The sequence below is a fragment of the Anguilla anguilla genome, chromosome 1, assembly GCF_013347855.1.
Source record: "Anguilla anguilla isolate fAngAng1 chromosome 1, fAngAng1.pri, whole genome shotgun sequence".
In the NCBI taxonomy this organism is placed as follows: Eukaryota; Metazoa; Chordata; class Actinopteri; order Anguilliformes; family Anguillidae; genus Anguilla; species Anguilla anguilla.
In genome coordinates this window covers 31,897,423-31,921,752 of record NC_049201.1, presented here as the reverse complement: position 1 = coordinate 31,921,752, position 24,330 = coordinate 31,897,423, and the positions used below count along the sequence as shown (strand labels likewise).

General features: G+C 39.0%; 1 protein-coding gene across 3 annotated transcripts in view; it reads right to left on the bottom strand.

Moving 5' to 3' along the window:
- Positions 1–24,330, bottom strand: part of LOC118234078 (sorting nexin-3) — a 33,684-nt gene that overhangs the window by 1,636 nt on the left and 7,718 nt on the right. The window contains exons 2-4 of one of the 3 annotated variants that reach the window (XM_035430402.1): positions 10,957–11,052; positions 10,088–10,212; positions 8,068–8,111 (exon numbers count right to left, since the gene is read on the bottom strand). In XM_035430402.1, the coding sequence (XP_035286293.1) occupies positions 8,068–8,111; positions 10,088–10,212; positions 10,957–11,052 (265 nt within the window). The remainder of the gene's footprint in view (positions 1–8,067; positions 8,112–10,087; positions 10,213–10,956; positions 11,053–24,330) is intronic. The other 2 variants (XM_035430394.1, XM_035430410.1) reach the window with 2 other exon arrangements.

Below are 24,330 nucleotides of genomic sequence, written 5' to 3'. Positions count from 1 at the left end.
ATCTCGTTTTTGTTCAAATGGACTGGCAAATTAAATACATATTATGTTAGGAGAATACAAAATCTCAGATTCAAACAGGCCTTTGTAGGGCTGCTGGGTCTACTAGGTTAAGTTTTGCCTCAGGTCTTTACAAGCTGGAATCAATGTCAGGGTACTTATAGTGGTTTTAAATAAATTTCTATAGTTCTGTTTAACACATGATTGTGCAGGTGTTGGTGGGTTAAATGTTCCATCACACATCACATTTGTTTTAGTGTGGGATTTCCAGAATTTTTGTGTACAATGAAAAATATATTTACAGAGGTTTCTGAACACATCTTTACAACAGCTGTAATGGGGTATTTGGGGATCATGGTCTATAGCAAGGAAACACACCTCAAGTAACTGCAAAGCAGTTCGTACAGCATTGCCACATCTCCAGAGGTTGTATGTGTATATGACCCAATTATTTTCAGCAGGAAATATTTACTACAGTGCATGCCCAGCGATCAAATTGTAAAATGTTAATAGGGAGGATGGTGTTTTTCATAAATCACTGAAACGGTTCATTCTGATGAATACGGAGTAGAAAATTAATTTATTAAACAGTTACAAAATCAAGGATGTATGCATTTTGCCAGCCTTAATAAAACCAATAACATTTTCAGAAAACAAAGACAAGTCTGGAATTACAGAACATTTTTATTTGAACTGCTCATAAGTGTACAGTGCCGTGAAATAGTACTTGCCCCCTTCCTGATTTCCTCCATTATTGCATGTCACACTGAATGGTTTCCGATCTTCAGACAGAATGTAGTATTAGGGAAAGGGTTACAAAGTGAACACAAAACACATTCTTTTTAATAGTTAATTTATTTACAAAAGAAAGTTATAAAACAGCCATATCACTCATGTGAAAAAGTAATTGACCCCTTATTTCTCTGAGGGTGCTGCAGCAACTCATCCAGAAGTCACAAAAGATCCCAGAAGAACATCCTAAAAACTGCAGGCCTCTCTAGCCTCAGCTAAGTTCAGTGTTAATGACTCCCCAATAAGAAAGAGAATGGGAAAAAATGGGATTTATGGGAGGGTAACAAGGTGGAAACCATAAACATGTATACATAGACGCCGCATTGGCCTTTGGATCGTACGTCAACGTAGCCGCCATATTGGAGCGGACAAGACTGGCCTGTAAACAAATACAAGTATACGGGGGAGCTGCGGTTTTTCTAGATAAAAAGCACTATTTTTTACATTTCTCAACCGATTTCAAGGAGTCATTTTTATATTCAACGGTTTATGATCTACGTGGAGGAGAAAAAAAAAGTGTTTTTTTTTTTTCAAAACTTTTTTTCTTCTCCACGTAGATCATAAACCCTTGAACATGCCTTGTGGGGGTGTGCCACCACCTCTCATTCAAAATGAATGGAGGCGGTGTCGCATACAGTGGCTTCACAGTCAGTGAGCATTGTATTAGCTAGCAAAAGATAATGTTAACTAGCTAGCCATCATCTTTCTCTAAAATTCAGTTTTATTGGCATACATATTGCCAAAGCATGAGTACAATAAACATATGAACAGAATCCAAGTTAGGGTCTGTATGTGTGTGGTATTTGTGTATGTTAGCTTGTGTAATGTCATGTGTAAATTAGGTGAAACTGAATGCTTTGCTGGCTAGCTACAGGACTCATTGTGGCTATTTCTGATATGGTTCATAACATTTCTGCAAGTAGAAGTAATAAATAGGGCAGTCAATGTTTTTATAGAAGCATTCGGCAAGACTGTACATTACATTAGCTAGTTAGCTAGATACGTTGTCTACTTATGAAAAAGCTACGCCGAGCTAGCAAGACTGAAATGCAGTGCGAAGTTCTGGTTAGCTAGCTAACTAAATAACTATTAGGTTTCACAAGCTAGCTCTTCAGCTGTCTTACTGAATAGCCACAGCCAGTTAGCTAGACAGTAGAACAGTTGAAGATGGCTATCGTTTACATTTCTCAACCGATTTCAATGAGTCGTTTTTATATTCAACGGTTTATGATCTACGTGGAGGGGAAAAAAAAAAAAAAATTTCTACTCTACATAGATCATAAACCCTTGAATATAAAAATGACTCACTGAAATTGGTTGAGAAATGTAAACATTATAGTGCTTTTTTTATCCAGAAAACCCGCAGCTCCCCCGTATACTTGTATTTGTTTACAGGCCAGTCTTGCCCGCTCCAATATGGCAGCGATGTTGACCTATCGCAGCAACGGGCCAAAGCAGTCAATGCGGTATCTACGTTTCTATATCTATGGTGGAAACTACTGCTAACCAAGAGAAACATCAATGCTCGTTTCACATTAGCAAAAAAGTACCTGGATGATCCCCCAGCCTTTTGGGATAATGCTCTATGGACAGAAGAGTCAAAAATTGAACTTTTTTGATGACACAGGTGCCAGATCATCACACCTAGTCAAACATGGTGGTGGTAGTGTGATGGTGGGGGATGCTTTGCTGTCTCAGGATCTGGATGACTTACCCTCATTGAAGGTGCCATGAAATTGTATTCCAATTGCAGTTATATTCCCCAGAATTGACAACTGATTGTCTACTTAATGTTCAAGTTTTTAACCCAAATATAACCGTTAAATTGTAATAAACATCATTAGATTATTGTGACCTGTTCAGCAGACGAGGACAGGGTGGGCGTGTATCCTTCGCTCATTAACATTCATACCTGTAAGACACGTCATATGTAGACCAATTGTCATCGCTAACTAGGTTAGAGGCGGTTAGAGCAGTAACCTTAAGACTACCAGACAGAATGAAAAAAAGCAAAGTAACAGACTAGGCTTTACCATCCTATAGTTAACCCTGAAGATCATTCAATGTTTAATAACGTTGTAACACTGAGCTACTGTACACTAACACAGACTCTATAGCAGTCGCAAACTCCAGACATCACATGTGAATAAAAGTATATGATTCCACAAGTCTAAGCTTGAAAGCTATTTAAGTGTCACTAGCTAAAGGTAGGCCTACTTACCGATCCCACACGTTCAGTGACAAGTTCCAGGTGAAAATGGGCACTGCAAATATTAACTATACAGGTTATTGTAATATTGCAGCGCCCATGGCCTACAGAAATAAAACCCATTTCTTGTAGGCGTCTTCTTTTTCCAGAAAAGAAAAAAATGCATTGCTTTCTCCTCATTCAACTTTGCTTGCCTTACCCGCACAAGAGCGTCATTTAAATTACACGTAGAAAGGATTTCACAGGACTTAAGGTTTGTGTTAAGTAACTAACACCCAGTTACCCCTGCCCACTGAAAATTATAGATATTTTTTTATTATTTATTTTTTATTATAGTTTGGCAAGAATCATTACAAAATATTTCTTGGTCATTCATGAATGCAAAAAAGTATTAAAGCACATCAGCAAAGAACGCACAGTTTCCTGGACCATTAAGGAGAATGTCCGGCCATCGATGATCCAAAACACAGAAGCAAATTCAGATTTAAATGGTGGAAAATATACAACTTTTGGAGTGGTCAAACTCAATAGAGATGCTATGACAGGACCTAAAACAAGCAGTTCATGCTAAAAAAACTACCAATTTGTGTGAATTAAAGCAGTTCTGCAAAGAAGAGTGGCCTAAAATTCCTCCACAGTGATATGAAAGACTGATATCGAATTACAGTGTTTGGTTGTAGTTATTGCTGCTAAAGGTGGTGCAACCAGTTACTAATTTTAAGGGGGCAACTACTTTTTCACATGGGTGACATAAATGACATGCGTATTCTGTATACTCAGATTCCCTTTATCTAGCATTACATTTTGTCTAAAGATCTGAAACCATTCAGTGGGAGACATAGGCCTATGTATTAATAGAGGAAATCAGGAAGGGGCACATACTTTTCCATGACACTACATTTTCTTTTGCCATCCATTGTGCTTCACATAGACAGCTAGATAATGTCAGCCAATCCATTTCAGCTTACCTTAATATGAATGAAAGTTAATATATCAAGGAAACATTTGTATACCAAGGGACCTCTTTTTTCAACTTCAAATAGCTAAAAAGTTTAATCAACAGGTTTCAAGCTGAAATTTCTTTAGAAAGAAAATATTCCAACTACATGTACATCTTGTGTCAACCTTCAGCTTAAAACAACACTGGAACTTGTTTAACATTCAACAGCTTTGAATAAATTGATATAATTGTCACTGTTACATATCAATTGTGATATAGCAAATTGCTCCCAACGAGCTGATTGGCGCCTAGCATGGCAGCCTTTCACCGTTGGTGTGTGTGTGTGTGTGAATGGGTGAATGACAGGCATGAATTGTAAAGCGCTTCGGATAAAAGCGCTATATAAATGCAGTCCATTCACCATTTATAGTACAATAAGGGTATAGCTACCATTAGTTTTAAATTGATAGACCAATATAACCACTTTGTTCATTTGATGCAAATATTTTGAGTTACCGCAAAGAATTGGCAACTCTATCAAACTTGGCAACCAGCCACAAATTAATTCAAATATAATTCAAATACGACATTTTCGACATACAAAAATGCCAAGTTACTCACACATACAAATCACTGTAAGTCATTAAGACTTGCAAAATCTAGGCCTGTCATTAAAAGTGTTGATATCAAAATTAGGCCAAGTTACAATACACAATATTGCCTATCTTAGTAACACTAATTAAACATGCTGTATTCCAAAGCCATGCTGCTACCCAATGTTTCCTAAATTATTTCACGTAACTTGGCCCTTTGTTTTCTCTTCTTACCGTCTCAACACATTGTGGTCATTCAAACTTTTACGTGTCACATCAAAGTATCACAAAAAAAGACAAGAAATGGCCACATGGAAGAACACATTTAAATGAATATTTTAAACACCCGATGAACACTCACACACCAGAAAGCATATGTTTATACTTGTCCAGTTTATTTTACAAAACATACAAGCTCTCAAAATCTGCAACATTTCTGATTGTAAAAATTTAAATAAAATACTGTACACACATACACAAGCACACACACACAATACTTCATTATCCCCATTTTCCAAGCAGCATATAATATTCACATGTACAAACACACATCTAAACAAAGGAACATTCAATGACTTGAAGGGGGGAGGGGAATAAATAAATATCATATAAAAATCTGGAATATGTAGGCTTATAAAATACATATTGAATCTTACAAACCTATCCAGACATGTTTGCCACAATAAAGTACTATAGGCTTGATATTCAAATAAAGTTTCGCCAAAAAAGTACAATAGTATAATTTCTTCTATATATCTTGGCTGAAAACAATTTTCCAAACAAAACCATTTTATTCATGCATTTTATTCAAGATGTGCTTCTCATATAGCCTGAATGCAGGCAATTGTGTAAACATACTATGTAGTCATACAACAGAAATTGCTGTAAAACAGCTGAAATTATTCAACATTATTCCCAGTATGACTGGCATTTGACACTTTAGTATGACACATATGCTTTGAATGACCACATTCTCTTCACATAGTAAAATGACAAAACACAGGGCCTTGTTACTTGAAATAACATAGGAAACACTGGGTAGGAAAATGGCTTTGAAATACTGCATGTTTAATTAGTGTTAGCTAAGATAGGCAATATTGTGTATTATAACTTGGCCTAATTTTGATATCAGTACTTTTAATAGCAGGCCTAGATTTTGCAAGTCTTAATGACTTATAGTGCTTTTGTATGTGTGAGTAACTTGCCATTTCTGTATGTCGAAAATGTGTTTTGTTTCAGATATCATTTCTCTTTGCCCTGCATTTATAATGAGCAAGTGATAACAGTAATGCATATAAATGTAGAATATGAAAGGTATGCATACACATACATGCATGCAAAAGTATACATTGTAGCCAGTCCTGGATCTAGACAGCTGTGATTGGGAGGCAGACAGAGATTTTGGGGGGGCCAACTTGATCACATAATTTGTGATGAGAAGTGCAGCGAACCTGGGTGTAAAATTGTGAACTAACACTTAAAAATGCTTGTGGATTACGGTTATGTTTACGTGAACTTTTACAGTCTGATCAACGTTTACCATTTAGCACAGACGCTTTGCTATATATATATATATAAAAAACAATTGCTGAGAAAAACGGCACGTGGCACAATGGAAACTATAACAGGCTGGCACCATCAGAAACTGAACAGAAATCTCCTTGAAAAAGCACTATGTACTCACTGGTTCGAGAAGTATCCAACGATCCTTCATTTACAAAATTATCAGCAATGTCTTTCAATTTCAACTTGTGTAGCCTTCTCTCATGCTCCGTATTCTCTTTTTTCTTCTGAGATCCACGTTTTGTGTTGATAAGGTTTATAAGGCATACCCTTAGTTGTGCACAAGGACTCGTCTTTGCAGTCTTCCTTAGCTAGCTGGCTGACCTTACAGTTTACAATGTGCATATTTCCCAGCAATCGTTGCATATCATAAAATAAAAATAGTACCAAAGAAATGACCACATATTATTCAATGGAATAGTTTAAACAAAATGTTTTCTACAGAATGGGCATGTATATTAAGTTTAACATGATCACAGAATATTGTACAAAGTAAGCACCACTAACCATGACCGGAATGAGATTATTAACTGAACGATATATAAAACGTCACCCAGATGCTTCCTGTATTCTCTCAAATGAGCATTTGAAATACAATTTAAGAACTTGTGCGTGAAGGTACTTTTTAACATAGACTACTACTAGATATGAAAGTGTTTGGCATGTTTTAAAATCAAAGTGTTTTTAATGGGTGTTGTAGACACGACAGATGTACTAATTGTTTGTATGTTGGTTGACAATACGGCTTGCTAACGTGATGTCAACAAATCTTATCCGGGCTGCAAAAATTATCCGGGTGACGTAATGACTTTCTAAAACAGACGTTATAGCCATTGTGATGTCCTTTAAGTTATGTTACAGTGTCGGTTGCTATGCCGACACAGCCAGCTTGATACATTCTGTGACGATAAAGATTATAAGACAATTCAGCAACTTCTCTGGTTTAACCATACTCCAAGGGTTTAACAGGTTATTTTCCAGCCTGAAATGCGATCGCATTAGTAAACAGCTACACGTCATCCAACTTGCAAGTAGTTGGCTATCTCCCTGAATATGAATTAAATGTTTTTACAGAAAATAATAATAATAATAATAATAATAATAAATGTAATTTTATCCACGGAAATAGTTATACAAAAAAGCAAAATAAATGTCAAAACACCACAGCGGTGGGCTGTTGTCACTTCAGAAAATCAATAAATCTGCCTCCATAAAATGCATATGGCTCCCCATTCCCCATTTTGCTAAATATATGCATTGCACATGGTGATATAATTAGAATATCAATATTACATAAGAGAATAAAGTTATACACATACTTAGTGAAATGTCTATGAATGGCTTTGCAATAAGATGTTGTTTAATGCCGTGCTTTTAAAGAAGATAGCCCAGTAAGCACAAGCGCAAATAATAGAATGTAGACGTCTAAAGGCGTGGAAATGTAGGTTGAAATGTTTTGACGTAAAGGACTAGTTTAGCTCAATTCAACTGTAATTCAAGTCAGGTTTTAGTTTATGGCCTGGCTCCTAGACGGCAAGAAAACTTTCACATTGAACCAGATATAGCTGGTGAAACGAACGTGTAGGTATGACATAATACAGTGTATGTTCAGCGAAAGAGCGGCTAGATTGGGTTGAAATGTGATTCTAATATTTTCTAACCGGCTAGGACCTAGGCAGGCTATATCAGGGTAAGTCATGAACAAATTACAGGTAAACAGAGCTAACCTACCACGTTCGTGAAAACATCAGTGAATGTATTTACATCCCTTCAGACATTTAGATACCTAACTCACCTTCTGTCTTCAGTCTTGTGCTCACTGAGAGAAGAATAATACTCATCCATATTCATGGTAGTACTACGTGGAGTTTGCATGTGAAATGATAGAGTTCCCACAAGGATTGTACAGTTGCAAAAGCAATAGGTTTAAAGTAGCAGGCAATTATAAAATATTAGTAAAGAAATAAGCTTACATTGGAAATGACAGATTTTCCTGAGGCTGGACTCGATCCCGAGCCTGAATGGTCCCAAAGGCAAGCGCCAACAGAGTAGTTACACTGGGAGCAATTTTTTTTTTACATAAGTGAATAAAGTTATAGACACCTACTTAGTTAAATGATCATGAATGGCTTTGCAATAAGACAACATTCTTTAATACTGTCATTTGCTCGTGCTTTTAAAGAAAGCAGCCCAGTAAACATAATGCAGCTCTGGTTTTATTCCATATGGCCTGGCTGTATCCTAGCTGGCTAAAAAACATTCACATTGCAACTAAACATAACCGGTTAACCGAACAGCTAGATGGTATGTCATAATACAGACTATATGTTCTGTTAAAGACTGGCTAGATTTGGTCCACAAGGATCCAGAAGAATTGTAGACTTGCAAAAGCAAGAGTTCAGAAGTAATAGACAATCATTAGTTATCAAGTAAGCGTTCATACGAAATAAAAAATTTGCCCAGCCTTGCGCCTCAACGGTCCTTTAGCAACAACGTTATCAGCGAGCCACCAACAAAGTATCTGCACTGGCCTATAATTTTCTTGGTCAAAAACATGTCTTTTTTGCATGTGTATGTAATGTTTTGATTGGCTGGTGTAGCTAAATGTCTAATGGGGAGACATACTGCTTGTGGGCTTGGACCATTGTGATGTAATCAGGCAGCGGGAGGAGAAGGAGGAGAAGAAGAAAAGTCCCCTAAGTCTGGGGCTTTATTGTGCAGACAAGTGAAGTAGTTTGTGAATTCTGTATGTTGAAATGGGGTCAGAAGGTACAGAAATGAATATTTTTAAGGGCTGAGAGTGTGCAGTAATTGTGATTATTTCTATAGGAAACCCAGAAAAGTTCCAAACTCTCAGTGCTGTATAGTTATGGGGCATGCTGCCCTACCAATTGCATAACTTGGCAGGATGGCATACCTGCCATACCAATCTACAGTATTACTCCCTCACATAATCGACATAACTTTAGGCTTCAGTCAATTGCAAATAGCTTTGCTAAATTGATACTGGAAATAATGTTTTAAACCATTGTAACCACATTCACATAGATGTAGCTAGCGAATAGATAATTAACTCAAGCCATGTTCTCTCCTCAGAATGCGTTCTAGACCAACGATTTCCAGAAGTTGAGATGCACGACTCAAGTGTTTCAAAGAGACTACAGTCAGTGCCGAAGGCATATAGCAACGGCAGGGGAGAAGGTGACTGGCTGCGAGTGAGAGGTGTTTAGTCGGTACGACAGTATAAAAATCATATAGCAATCTTTTAATTAAAACTTTTTTTATTTATTTTTGCCTCATTCTGAAAATCAATTGTGGATTTAGTTTAAGGGTTTAGTTAATGAGAAACACTACACAACCCACCACAACAGGGATTGAAGCACACCTGACATTGAATATATGACAATGAATATTAGAGCAGCTGCTTTGTTTATGCAACAATATTCCCTTTTGTGGAACCAATGCATTTCATTGTAGCTACAGAATTGCTTCTCTTAACTAGGGGAACGGCTTTTCCAACTTCGGTTAACAAGGGGGACGACGCTCCCCAACATTCAACGACGATTCAAACTTTGGCAACACCGCATGCAACTTCAGAATGTTGCAATCAAAAAATCTGTTGTGCGGCTTCCCATGCCAACATTACGACATGCATCCTTGGGAGTGAAGAGCTAGTGCCTCTTAAGAAATGAAGATTATTTATTCAGTTTTTTGTTGTTGTTGTTGTTGCTTAAAGCTCCAAGGCCTGAATGCCCCTGCAACTGTAAAGCTGGCTGATTGTCAAATTTCAAGTATCACAAATGTCCATTGTTGCACATTACAATTTAAAAAATATATATTTTTAAACCGAAAACTCAAAATAAGTGATCACAAGGGAAATGCACTGAAGACCTGCACTAAAAGCATGACTGCACAGTTGTTGGTGTGTTAAAGGTTCTATTATACTCATGCAAGTACATTAAACATGCCGATCGCACAGGTGAATGTACACACTTGTTTATGAACTGTTCCAGGCCTTGCCGTCTCTCTTCAATGAAAGCATCCTCAAAAATCCCGTCATCTCCTCGAAATGGAAGTTGGCGGAACAAAGCCTTCCCAGGGAGAGGGGGAACCACAACCTGGAGGGACACACATAAACGCTTAAAACGCTTTAGCAGTTCCACATGCTGGACCCTGAATTTCCAACACTGGTGATAGTCATTTGTGAAGCTAAAAACACTCCTCAATAATCAATTTTTGTGAAATCCTTCAATGTAAACTTCTCACTGAAAGCTCTGTGCTAAAAGGGTAATTTGTTTACCTTATAATTATTGTTTTAAAAGATCTAAAAAGAAAGCATCCAAAGAACTCCAAGGAAAGTAGCATGAACCCGTAGAACATCTAACCACTCCCCCCTCCTCACATTGTCAGTCATGATTTGCGAAGCCAAAGTGTTGTCTTGCCATCTCTCCCTTGCCATCTTTGGTTTTTATTTATAAGCACAAATCAAGGCTCTGGACTAATTAAACAATAGGAGCCCAAACGTTTCAGTGCTGGCTTCAGTTTGAAGCAGAATTAACAGATTTCACAGGTAGTCACCTTACAGGACTTCATGGTTACCTTCTTATTGTTGAATGAATTATATCTGGGATTCAGGGTCTTGCCCAAAAACGATTAATATTATGTAAAATGTAGCACAAGAGGATTTGCTTTATGATACAAAAAATGCAGCCATGGAGATTACAGGTTGAGTACATGAAATGTTTTGACTTGTGTGACTTATAATTGCTATCCAAAGAAAATTCTCTTTTCAACTTTTCACACCTTAATCGTTAAAAAAAACAAAAAAAAATCCTGGATTCAGTCAACAGCTACCTACTCACCTTGCTTTCCCTCTCCAGCTCGCTTTTCAACCACTCAAAGTCACTGTATCGTCGCGTCACACAGGAGTCCTTCAGCTTAAAAACAGGGAGGTTGGTCTGAAACAACCAAGGGCACTGCTTTGAGAATGGGAACGGGATGGCAGGAAGGAGCCCAACAGGAATGCAACGCACATTTTGCCTGCGCTGCTAATGGTGCTCTACATTCTAGTTGATGTCAGCTATTTACAAAAAAGATTTGCAGGGCTATGTTGGGAATGGATGTGTGTGGAGTGACTAGTAGTTAAATAGCTATAGCCCTTGGGCTTTCCATATCAGAGTTCAGTGAGGCTAACCATATTAGCAATAATTTTAAAATGCCAATGGATATTTGTCGTGCTGCAGCTTTTTCTTGAATGTGTAAGCAGCCAATGACCATGAGTGATCAGGAGGTCTTACCATTTTTAAGTCTCATTATGAAATGAAAGAGAGAGTTCGGAAATAAAAACGCCATTTGGAAATAGCCTAAGTCATTCAGAAGTGTCATTATGAAATGAAGAAGCAATACGACAAGTTATTATAAAATAAAATATAATGATGTTTTCGTGAAAAGGACAATCATGAGGTGGCAGTTATTTAATTGAAAGAAGTATTTATTTAATTATTGACCAATTTATTTATGTATCTATTCATTTACATATTTCTTTGTTTCATTTTGGCACATATAGTCCTCCATAAATTACAAGCAATACAATGTTGAAAATATTATAACAGATACATTTTGATGTTAGTGCTCTCTTTACTCCATCTGTTATCCTCCGTAGTTAGTTACATGTGTTTGTCATATAAAAGTGAAATGTCCCTTTAAATTAGGGTTGGGTATCAAGAGCTGGTTCCGAATTGCAACCGAATGAAACTTAAGAAATGCCAAAAAGCTAATTTCCCGATTGAAGTCCATTAAAGTCGGACTGAATTTGCTTCACTTATATTTTGTACTACCCTTGGTGGTAAAATAGGAAGTGTCAAGCTGTATTATCAAATCATTTACAATTCATAATTTTATGTTTTGAATTATAAAAATTGCTGTTTTAAAAATCACTGCGCCACCCACTGTGCTTTTTTCCACATTTAAAAAATTGCCGCTTCCTGACGTCAGGAAGCAGTCTCATTTGCATGCAGCCTATCACAGCGTGTATTTGCTTATGATTGACATTGTGGGCTAGGCTGCATTTGCCACTGTCAAGTCTGGCAAACATGGCACCTTGCAAGCGGCACTGTTGTGTTGAAGGATGCACAAATAGTGACTCACTACACGCAATCCCGAAGGACACAAATGTAAAAAACAAGTGGGTAGAATTTTTTATCAGGTTCATTAGTGTCAAACAACACAAGAGTCTGCAGTCTGCATTTTAAACCAGACGACCAGATGCAAAAACAGAGTGGATTTTGCAAAGAACTGCGACTGAACCCGGGAGCAGTCCCTACAATTCGATCAAGCACAGTATGGAGGATAACCACAAAGTAAGTTTCTTATTATATTTAGATGTATAATTACTGAGTGTATGAATTACCTTTGCCTGGCTTACAAGGAGGATAGCTAACAGCTACATTTGCTAACGTTAGCTGGCATAGCTGAAAAGCAATCTTAGCATCAACATAATTACTACACGAAACATAAAGCAACAATTCAGGAAAGCCAAATATTATTTATTGAACTAGCTACGGAGATTTTTGGACTTTGCAATATGACAACTCATTTAGCTTTACAGGGCTTTCCGCAGGGCCGTAAGCCGAATGAATGTAAAAACACATACCAGATTCAGAATGAATGTAAAAACAACAGTGCTGCAACGGAAACAGCGATAGATTTACCCACTAGCCACATCTGTCCAAAATGTAAACAAGTAAGGCAGTTTTCACGGTCGGGAAAATTTTATGACAACGTTAGCCAACGAAGCTAGTTAGCTGACGCTACATAAAGATACCTCGACTGAGCTAACGTTAGTATCTAACGTGGCTTGGTCAACAAAGTTGTCGCAGGTCAGCCAACGTGGTTGCGTTGGTCACTCTAGCACGTACAGCACGCCCGAGCTGATCCCACAAGTGTTCAATTGGGTTGAGGTCTGGGCTGTTGGCAGGCCATTCCATTCAACCACGTTGGCTGACCTGCGACGAATCCTGGTTGAGGAATGGAATGCCATCCCACAGCAATGCGTGACCAGCCTGGTGACCAGCATGAGGAGGAGGTGCTAGGCTGTTGTGGCTGTGTATGGTTCTTCCACCCGCTACTGAGGCTCCTGACTGTTTGTTCAATTAATAAAGCGTAAAATTACCAATATGTCTTGTTTGTTCCTGATAGAGTTCAATCATCCAATCCCCCAAACAACTCAAAACAATAGAGTCAATACCAACAGGAGAATACACTGTTTGACATTGGCAAGGAAACTTGGCACATGTCACTAGGGACCCCACCAACATAATCAGCTGTGCTGCTCATCCCACAAATGCATGATCTTACAAAGGGGACACCATTGTAAAGGGAAATGAACAGGCTTTCCAATGATATAAGATACAATGCTAATAATACAGTAACAACAGAGATATGATCAACCAAACACCAAATTTCCAAACTTTTTTTGAGGAGTTTACAATCAAATTATCAAGTTACCAACCACATTTCTATTTCACTTCCTTTAAACATCAGTAACTTGTAGTAGCTAGCTACCATAACACGGAATGGGGCATGCACATTTGACTGCAGAATTTCAACCAGTCAGGAGTTGTGGCTAGCCTGCTAGCTAAATATAATGTTACAGTCGAGTGCTAAAATTTTATTGCATTCTTTGGGAAAGTTAGCCAGCTACAGTACAACTGTTCCACTGTCTAGCAAGATGGCTGGGGCTAGTCAGTAAGACGGCTCGATAGCTAAGCTTGTGAAACATATAGTTATTTAGTCAGCTAGCAAACCACAACTTCTCACTGCATTTCAGTCTGGCTAGCTCACGCAGTAATTTAATGAACAATCAGGTGTTGCCAAATGTTTCTATAAAAATATCAACTGCCTTATTTATAACTTTAACTTGCAGAAATGTTAGAAACCACATTAGAAATGGCCTTGTCACAATGAGTAACTTGTTTTCTTCCACAAAATCCCAACAGCAGCCATCTGCAGTTTTGCAGACCGGCATGAGGCGTGAGCAGAACGGCCTGAAGCGTGAGCGAGGAAGTGCGCATGGGCTTACAAGCGGAAGGAGAAAAACAGAGAGAAAGAGCAGCAAAGCCACACTGAAATAAAACAATCGCTCGTAATTCATGGACCCTTCTGAATTTCAAAAGCAATGGTATCTCGGTAACACTTTACAATAATGTTACATGAATTGGCATTAACTAATATATATAGTTAACATTAATTAATGATGTATAAATCCATTAACAAAGCATTCAATTAACTTTTCATTATTTAGTAGGGGATAGCGGGGTATGTTGTCACACTTCTCACTCTTTCTTACATTGACTGGGCACAATACATCACAATGGTATAAATGTCATACCAAATGAAAGAAAGAAGTCTTGGGTACATATTTTGTATTCATTACATATTCATATCTTATTTCCGTACAAAGTTGTAGACAGTTAAATACGGTGTGCGCACTTGTGACAACTTGCCCCATCATCGGGTAAGTTGTCACACTATGTCAGGTAAGTTGCCACATTGGATTATCAACAAATAAAAACAACTACTTAATTGTGAATATTGATTTTTTTATTTATTTCAAATTCAAAACCAAATTCATCATCATAAAAGAACTCAAAACAACAATCATCCGTAAATAACAACAAAGACTCATCTTCAGAGTTACAGTTCTGGCACTCATAAATTTCCTGGCCTGAGGTGCAAGCATCATGGGCCCATTTGTTGCACCTCACACACTGCACCCAAGTCTTCTTTGGGCGGCTTTTTGAGAATGGCTCCACACAGACGAGGCAGAAGCACTCCTCTTCATCTGATGACTCATCCAGGATTTTTCTGTTTTTAGCTGCCTTCTTTTCTTTACAGATCCATATTTTGACTCCCCCCTTTGCTTCCCTTTCTTCTGAAACAGACGTTTGTTAAATTGTGCCTTTTTCTTTTCCATTTCTAGTGCCTGCTTCACAGGTGTGTCAGTTAGACTTGCTGTTTTGCGTGGGCCAGCTTTGGATAGGGCCAGATGTCCTCTGGAGTTGGTAGACTCGTGTCAGCACTGACATTGCTGGGCAATGGAGAGCTGACGCTAGCATAGGAACTGGGCAGGTCTGCGTCTGAGCTTGTGGCAGGAAGGGCTGGGCTGGTGATGGGGCCTGCCATGGCTGGATTGGTACTGGGGTCTGGCATGGCTCTGTTGGTGCCATAGACTGTATAAAAATATGGACAAAGTGCTTCATGACGTCACCCACTGATTTGCCATGGTTAGTGCTCACTGGCGCATGAAGCCCAAACTAGGGCGCAGCCACATTGCCCATTGCAACCAACGCAAGCGCAGTGTAGCGAAAGAGTGGAGTCCACGACTACAGGAAAATCCACCCCGACTACCTAACATGGTAATTAAGACACGCCCACGTCTGGACAACAAGAGTGGCCTTGCAACCACAGAACCGTACTGTCATAACATTTCAAAAAAGTTAATTGTGATATGTTTAGTGTTAAGATATTAACATAGAAAAATAGATAAAATAGATCACTAGCTAACTAGCTAGCTAGTTATATAGACAGATAACAGAACTCTAGATAGCTAGACAGATATATCACAAGATAAATAGCTAGCAAGTTAGCTAGATAGACAGACAGATCGATAGCAAGACAGTAAGCTTGCTCCCCCTACCTAAGTAAATTCCCCTAACTTGTCTTCTTAAAGCTTCAAAACTGCTTACAAATCTGATTTCACCAACAACATACAAATTATAAAAGACGAGACTTAATGAGAATCAACTGAAACCCCGAAATGGTCAGAAATCACGTTTTGACACAGAACCTTGTTTATCTGAAAATGTCTCAAATGTATTAACCGAAAGAACTGGAGAGACGAATCCTTAGAATAGCGGTTAGTACAGGTGAACGCAGAACACAACATTTTTGGACCTTTGACTTTTAAATGGTGAGACCGTATGTAGCTAGCTAATCGGAATAAAACGGCACAGCATCACACCTGCCGCTGAAGCACTCTGCCTGCCTGCGAGGATGGGGAAATCCTTATATGGTCATACGGTAGATTTGGGAATTTTGGCAGAATTATTTTAAAAAATCTGACCATGGGGAGACATTACAAGGGATGGGATTAACTAGTTAAACCATCATTTCTTGTGTAAAAAATGTATAGACTTCATATTTCCTCTGAAAAAATTGGCCTCTTTTCAGGCTTTCCCCATTGATTTAACATTGGTTGGGCAGGGTTTCAAGTTCTTTTTGCAACCAGGCATTGCAGTTCACGCAGTAGCCACTGGGGCAAAAGGCTTCACTAATAGAGGCAAGTTGTTGCCCCTTGGTTGGTGCTGTGGCATGGCTGGGTTGGTGCTGGGGCCTGGCATGGCTGGATTCTGAATGGGGCAATCCATAACATAGGATGGTGCAAACTCAGTTTCCAAAAATACATCCCTGTTGTAAGGTTGTACCCTAGCCACCCTAAAGCCAGCCTGAATGTTCAAGGGGGTTGCACCCAGAGGATAGCCAATTGTTTTCCCGGGATTGTTCCTCATCCAGGCATCACACGCGGTGTTGATGTGCCTCTTTAGCGGCCCGAAGACAGACCTGTCTAAGGGTTGAAGGTGATGAGAGCAGTGGGGTGGGAATGACAGCATAATTATGCCATTTTGTTTGGCATAATTGAGTCCATCTACGGACAGATGAGTCTCGTGGTTGTCCAAAAGGAGCAAACAGGGCTTCTCCTTTGAGCACTTTGTATGCTCCACGAAATGTTTCAAGAAGTCAACAAAGTGCACATCTTTCATCCAGCCAGAGGGATTTGCCCCTCCTTTGCTCCCAGGTGGTCCATTGATCAGGAAGTGCTCTTTGAATTGGACACGGGGGAATATAAAATATGGTAGTATACTATTCCCTGTGGCTGAGACAGCACAGGCCAGTATGATGAGGCTTCCCCTTTCAACAGAGGTCAGTGACCCTACCTGTTTGAATCCGCGTCTGGCCACCACTTTGTCAGATTTATGTAGTGGTCACCCCAGTTTCATCAACATTCCATATGCCTCCTGGTCCAAACTGATGTCTCTGTAGCACTTCTGCCACATTGTCGAAGAAAGCATTAACATTTTCCCTGTTAAGCTACTTGCCCTGGCAAGGCTAGTTGCCTCTGGCTTTCTCAGCGACAGCGTTGGGTGCCGCTTTAAGAAGGCTATAAACCACTCCGAGCTGGCCTTCTCTTTTTCTGCCCACACTGGAGTGAAGTTCAACTTGTGTGCCACAGCAAACTGGAAGGAAAACCTTCTGACCTCACTTGGCGACAGACCGAAATAAATATCAGCTGACCTAGCAATATACTGAACAAGCTGCATCTCCACATCAGGTGAAAAAACCTGCCGTGGCTTTCTATAGCCAACCACTGTTGTTGGCACGGCTGTCTGACTTTCCACTTCTTCTGTGGGACCATTTGGCCATACCGAGTCAGAGTATGGTAATTTATGCCAAAATCCCTCGCTGTACTTCTGATTGATTTATTTTGCAACTTCACCTGCCTCACCGCCTTTAACATTATATCAGGTGGTGTGCTGCCAGTCTCCGTCTTTCTTTCATAATTTCTAACTATCTTTCTTCCTTCCTTCCATCAAAATATCACAATGTTCTATGTGCCTATTCAAACTGGGGCTAGTTGTCACGTGACAACTTGCCCCAAACTGACGTGTGCTAATGTTGGCTAAATCTCAAGGATAGTTCAACATAGGACTGCAGCTAAAGTATGTCTCCTCTATTCAGTACAAATTAAGAGCCCGACCGATATATTGGTTTGGCCGATATATCGGCCATTATTTGACTTTTTTGACGACATCGGGATCGGCAGTTATGCAGCCGATGTGTCCCGATTTTTAAATAAGTATAATAAACAAAAAAACAATGATTATTTATCTGTACTTGTCTGTTCGAACATTTTTGCTATTTACTAGAATTATCCAGTAGAGGGAGCTCTAATACAAGTGTGAACTGCAGCAGCTGACGCTCTACTTCTGTAATAAGACGTTTGTCACTCGTGCCACATCCAGTATTCTCTACTGCAAGACTTGTCTGCACAGATGAGATTGCCGCAATAAAGGTATGTATTAGTGAAAGTTTTTAATTAAATGCGTTAATACGACCACTGTTTATCAATCCTCATTATCAAGCGAGCGAGCTAGCTAACATATTTGGTTCACTTTAGCAAGCTAGCTGGCTAGCAAGGCTTTATGAAGTGGCAGTGAGCACATAAGCAGCGTAGGATCTACATTTCCAGAGGACATCGCTGTATTCTCAAATAAATAACCAGCCAAAATAAAACGGTGATTGAATGCATCACACATTTGTTTTTTTATCTGAGATAATGATATTAGCTACTATATGATGCTGTGTCAATAGCCAACGCGTTATTGCAAGCGAGTGTGTCATCTAGTCACGCGTCATCGTAGCAAGCTAACCAGACAATAAAAACACCGATAAAACACTTCTAACGTGGATAATTTTAATCCATGTTATCTAGCTTTGTCGTGATAACATGGGAGAAGGATTGCTGTTGGAGAAGTGAATCAACCAACAGTTAGCGTGGGTAACCTGCACGAAAGCGCATTGTAGTTTATTTCACGTATTTCATCCAGTCAATTAAATTTTTTCTAACGTTACACTTGATTCACTCATTAGCTCCGCTAGATAATGTCTTATTCTTTGAGATCATGTAGTAGAAATAAAATAAGAAAATATAATTCATTTAACTTACTGAGAATATATAATAAGAAATAATGAGGCTGTGTCGATAGCTAATGCGTTATTGCGAGCGAGTGTGTCATCTAGTCACGCGTCAGAGCGCATTGTAGTTATTTTCACCACCGAATTCTTATGGACAGGGAAGCTCGCTAGATAAAGTATTACTCTTTGAGATCATGTAGTAGGAATAAAATAATAAAATATAATTAATTTACTGAGAATAGATACTAAGAAATAATAACAACAAATTAATAACAACAATAATAATATTCATAAAAATACATGTTTGAAACTGGAAAACTGATTTTTTTATTTTTTTTATTAATTTTTTATAGACGTCTGGAAAAAAAAGGAGTAAAAGCAAGGTGTGGAGTTATTTTGATTTCACACACTTAAGGATGGTGTTAATATATATATATTTAATTTAATATCATCTTTTATATTTTTTTATCTAAAAAGTTCTTTGTGTGTTTATTTTTATTTGTTTGCTTATAAGTTAAATGTTCTCAAATATAGAAACTTAAAATATATGTTTTTCAAATTGATTTGAAAATGTTGCACTTTTTGACAAAATATCGGTCAAAACATCGGTAATCGGTGGGCTAGGACTCTCCAAAATCTGGATCGGCATCGGACCCAAAAATCTGGCATCAGTCGGGCTCTAGTACAAATATATAATTTTGAACATTCATACCTGACAAAATTTTATTACATAAAATGTAAAGTGTCATTTTTTTACCTTTGAAGGTGAAAAATAATAAAATTGTGCTCAATAGTGACTTTGACCACATGTGAACAGGAAGTTGACCATAGAACATGTTGTCGCACAAAGTAGCTATTTGATTTTTGAGATAGCGCCTCTTCTGCTGGAGGTATGAACAGTGACAACTTACCCGTGTGACAACTTACCCCGTTCTCCCCTACCCTTATTGAAAGTACAAACCTTTAGCTAATGTATTTGTTAACCGTTAACTAACTAATGGTAAGTTTAGCCCATGATAATGGACTTCATTTATCATTAGTTAATGCTACAATCCGTAATCAAATTGCACCCCACTACTACTGCCATTGTTTTGGTCATAAATGTGTATACACATGGTCTAGCTAATCATTTTCTTAGCTAGAAAACCTCATGTCAGCTTCTGAATCAACTTCGGATCAGCCACTGAGGACGAAGATGAAACGTCATTGTAAGTAGCAGCTCGTGTTGTAGTAATATTCAGCTAAACACAGCGTGGCGCAGACATAACAGATTTTACTGTTCATAAACAGTTGACAAATACATTAACTAATGGTTTGTAATTTCAAACCATTTGTTAATGTTTGAAAATACTTTGTAAATGTATTTGTGCATCATTAATTCATATTAACAACTACATTAGTTAATGCCAATTCATGTAACCTTATTGTAAAGTGTTACCAGATAGTCTTTGGTAGTCAAACCAAGGGCTTTGTTCTACCCTCTATTGTCAAACTTTTGGTGGCAGCCACTTATAAACAAATGTTTCCAGTGGATTTTATCATGACATGCATGGCTATACAATGGTATAATTAATTTGAATGTCATCCACTTTAATCACGCCACAGGACCCCGCTTTCTCTCTGTTTTTCTCCTTACACTTGTAAGCGCATGCGCACTTCCTCGCTCACGCCTCAGGCCGGTCTGCGGAGCTGCAGATGGACCCTTCTCCAAAATCTGAGGCTGGATTCACACCAGATCAGCTTACTGCAGGGTTGTGCGGCAAAAACGGCAGTCTTCCCATTCATTTGAATGGGGGTAGTGCGTTTAGGCTGCGGCAGTGGTTGACCGCATGGGGTGCCGAGAAAAAACGCAGCGGCCTGCAGCAAGAAAGTTGAAGCAGATTCAACATTTGCCGGAACGCAACCCGACGTCACGCTGCAGTGGCCAATCACGTAAGTTGTTTAAATTACCATGTAGCAGTCCGCTGTTTACCGAGCAACTGTCAGATGAATTACTGACGCGATTAATTTCCCAAGATTTAATTTTATAATCGCCATCATGATTTGACAGTACCGGGTAATGGGATGAGTACAGAAACAATAATTACTAGCTAAATATCAATTCCGAACGTCGGAATTAAGCTGTATAAAAGATTCGCTATTTAGCAGTTCTTGCATGTTAGTTTACTGTACCTAGCACTATGGAGTTCATGGACCAAACGATGATACTCTCCCAGCTGTGTCCTTGTTTGGTTTATTTTAGCCGCGTTTCCACCAAAATTACCCGGAACTTTCAGTCCCAGGAACTACTTTACCAGGAACTAAAAGGTTCCTTCAGCCAATGGTTGTCTGCGTTTCCACCGGGGTCTAAAGTCCCGCGAAGATTAGGCAAATTAGCCCACTGACGTATGAAAAAGCGACGTTGTCGTCGGTCCATCTGTCATATGATTTCTTCTGTAACCCCATACTACCACCGAAGTAGCCTACATTATTTTCTAATAACCGGGACAGCCCGGAGGGGTGTATTCCACTTATATACAACGGGTTACCAACAATGACTATATATGGTTACTTTTGTATTTATTGATTTTTATCGATTTAATCACATGGAATTGAAATATTCTTCTGCAGCCGTTTGGGCATATTTTACCGTTGTCAAGCAAAACTGTCGTTGGTAGTTGAACTTGGACCGTTATGCAACAAATAGGATATAACAGACCAATAGTCAGATTGTAACTGTTTTATATATCCTCTCAAACACATTCATTATGTTTTTATGCGAACATTCGCTTTCATGTCTTGACATCCGAAGCGACAGAACGCATTCACATTTCCAATATAACTGGCAACAACAGCAGAAAACATGCACACGTTGTAAACAATTTGCTGTTTGATTACTTTCTCATCGTCAATGCTATATAGGCTAATCGCAAAATGACAAGAATAGAACGAAAACTCGGACTTGCGTGAAGATTTAAATTAGTAGTGGTACAGCCACCGTTCGTTTTCCTTCAAAGTTACTGCTAGCCGAGCAGCGAAGTGTGCCCTCCAGATGCGAACCATGCACCATAAATTAGTCCATAGTCTTCCTGGTCTTTTTGTGGAATTGAAGAATGGCAGAGTAAAATTACGGCAGTCTGAAAAAGCTAAAGGTACGATTACTAGAATTAACCTGTTATTTTACCATGCAAAAAGTGCGGAAGGTGATTTCCAGTTTGCTTTTACTGTATCACCAATGTGAATTACGCAGAACTACCGCATACCTCACATAACTGTATCAAACGTTTTGAGTAAATTACAACGGGCTAACAAATAAAATCCGGAAGAAAATATTCAGCAACCGAATTAATCCGTTTGAATGTTTTAGTACGTAATATGCTGTCCCAGCACGAATGCTTAGCATTTTATAAAACGAATACTACAGCAAGAAAAGAACAGAAGAGCACACGTTATAATTCCAAGACGTTGGCAGGCTATAACCAAAAGTAGGCTACTGCGCCGCATAACATACAAGTTTGATTTGAAGTTATTATGAAAATAAACGGGTTGCGCCTGCATACTTTTAAACATGGCGCCTGAAAATAGACACAAAAAAAATGCTACGAGTACTCGACCAATCAGAAATGTTCAGCGCTGCAAGCTCCCCCCAAAAGGTTCCTGTACTTTCGGAAAGTACTACCCCCCGAGCAGGAACCTTTTGGGGGGTAAAACAAAGCCCCCAGAACTAAATTTAGACCCTAGTTCCTGCGGTGGAAACGCACTGAGTTCCTCCAAAGGTTCCTAGTTCCGGGGTATAGTTCCTGCGGTGGAAACGCGGCTTTAGTGTACCTAGCTTCGACGTCTGCGTCTGGCTGGCAGTCTACGCTGCAAAATAACGATAGCAAGAAGCTTCCTTCGGTTTGCGTTTTTGTCCATTTTCTTTTTTTTGAGTTAGCGGACAGGAAATGGAGCTGAAGGTGGTTAAAGTTCACAATACAACGTCACACAAATGGGCCATGTAGTGACATGCCCACACCGCCGCACAACCCTGCGGTAAGGTGCCGCATTGCCTGATTTGGTGGGAATGCAGCCTAAGTCACAGCTCGTCAGACAATTTGAAAGCTTTAAAGGAGTAACATGGTGGTTGGTCACACTTTCTCGGTTTTATGTGCTATTTGCTTAAGAGGCATTGAAGAAACACTATGAGTAAAGTATTAAATATGTCCGTTCTTTATTTTTTGGAGAAATATGCGTTTTAAATTTATCGTCCTATTTTCAGCCGGTTGAGAATGTTATCAACTTAGTGCGTCACAAGTACAGTAACCACTCCCCTTTCCACGCCCCGTAAAGAAATCTGACTGGACACACCACCCTGCTACAAGTGTGCTGTGAAGTTTAGGTAGCAAACAACAAGGCTGAATCCTTCTGACGTAATTCACATAGAAAATGTTGGAAAACATGGGAGCCACAGTTTACCCTTCTGAGGTGTCTCACATTGTAGTGGGCTAGTTGCAGATAACATTGATTGTTTACCACCACACTCAGTTAAATTGACCTTTTAATCACACCCTTTGTGCTACATCCTCTACCCCCTTGCCCACTCAAATTGTCTCCCTTTGATATGCAGTACCATCGTGTGATATCCTCTACCCCCTACTTCAGTCCAACTCCCCCACACCTTGTTTCTTCCCCCCAATGTCTGATTACCTCCCCCCCCCCCCCTTCCCCATGATGTGTTTAAGATAACCATTTGGCCCTTTGTTTCCTTGAAGGAACAGGGTATAAGTATTCACTGTCTCCATCATTTGTTGGTTCTTTGTTTATCTGTACTTGGGTAACAGACCCACTAGTTCCTTTGCTACATTAAACTACCTATTTTGAAACGAAGACGTGTCTGCATTTATTTTTCTACTTACAAAAGTACGGCGGAATAAATTGAACTCTTAAAAATTCCACAACTATACGCTCAGATCACCTAGTTTCACTCACTGTGGCCAAGCGGAATTGATAACGTTTCAGAAAATATATAACCTTAAAAGGTTTAATTCAATCTTCTACTGGGACTTGTACAGTTTATTGAGGGTGTGAAAGAAAATTTTGGTGCCGCTGACTAATCGAATGTTTTTCAGATTTACCGTTTGATTGAGCAACTATCACAAAGTACATTTTTATGGGTTATGACCTGCTAATTGGGATGACAGGTATGCCATGCAGCCAAGTTATGCCTTGGCGGGGCATGCCCCAGACCTATACAGCACAGAGAGTTTGGCACATCTCAGAAATTTCAAAAAAATTTCTGTACATTCGGACCCCATTTCAACAGACAGAATTCATAAACAACTTCACATGTCCACACAATAAAGTCCCAAACTAAGGGTATTTTGCATTTTCTCCTTTTTCCAGGCAGAAATGCTCCTAGCCCACAAAGAATGTCTCCTCATTGGTCATTTTACATACACCAGCCAATCCTTCACCTACATCAGCCAATCAAAATGTCACACACACACACACACACACACGTAAAA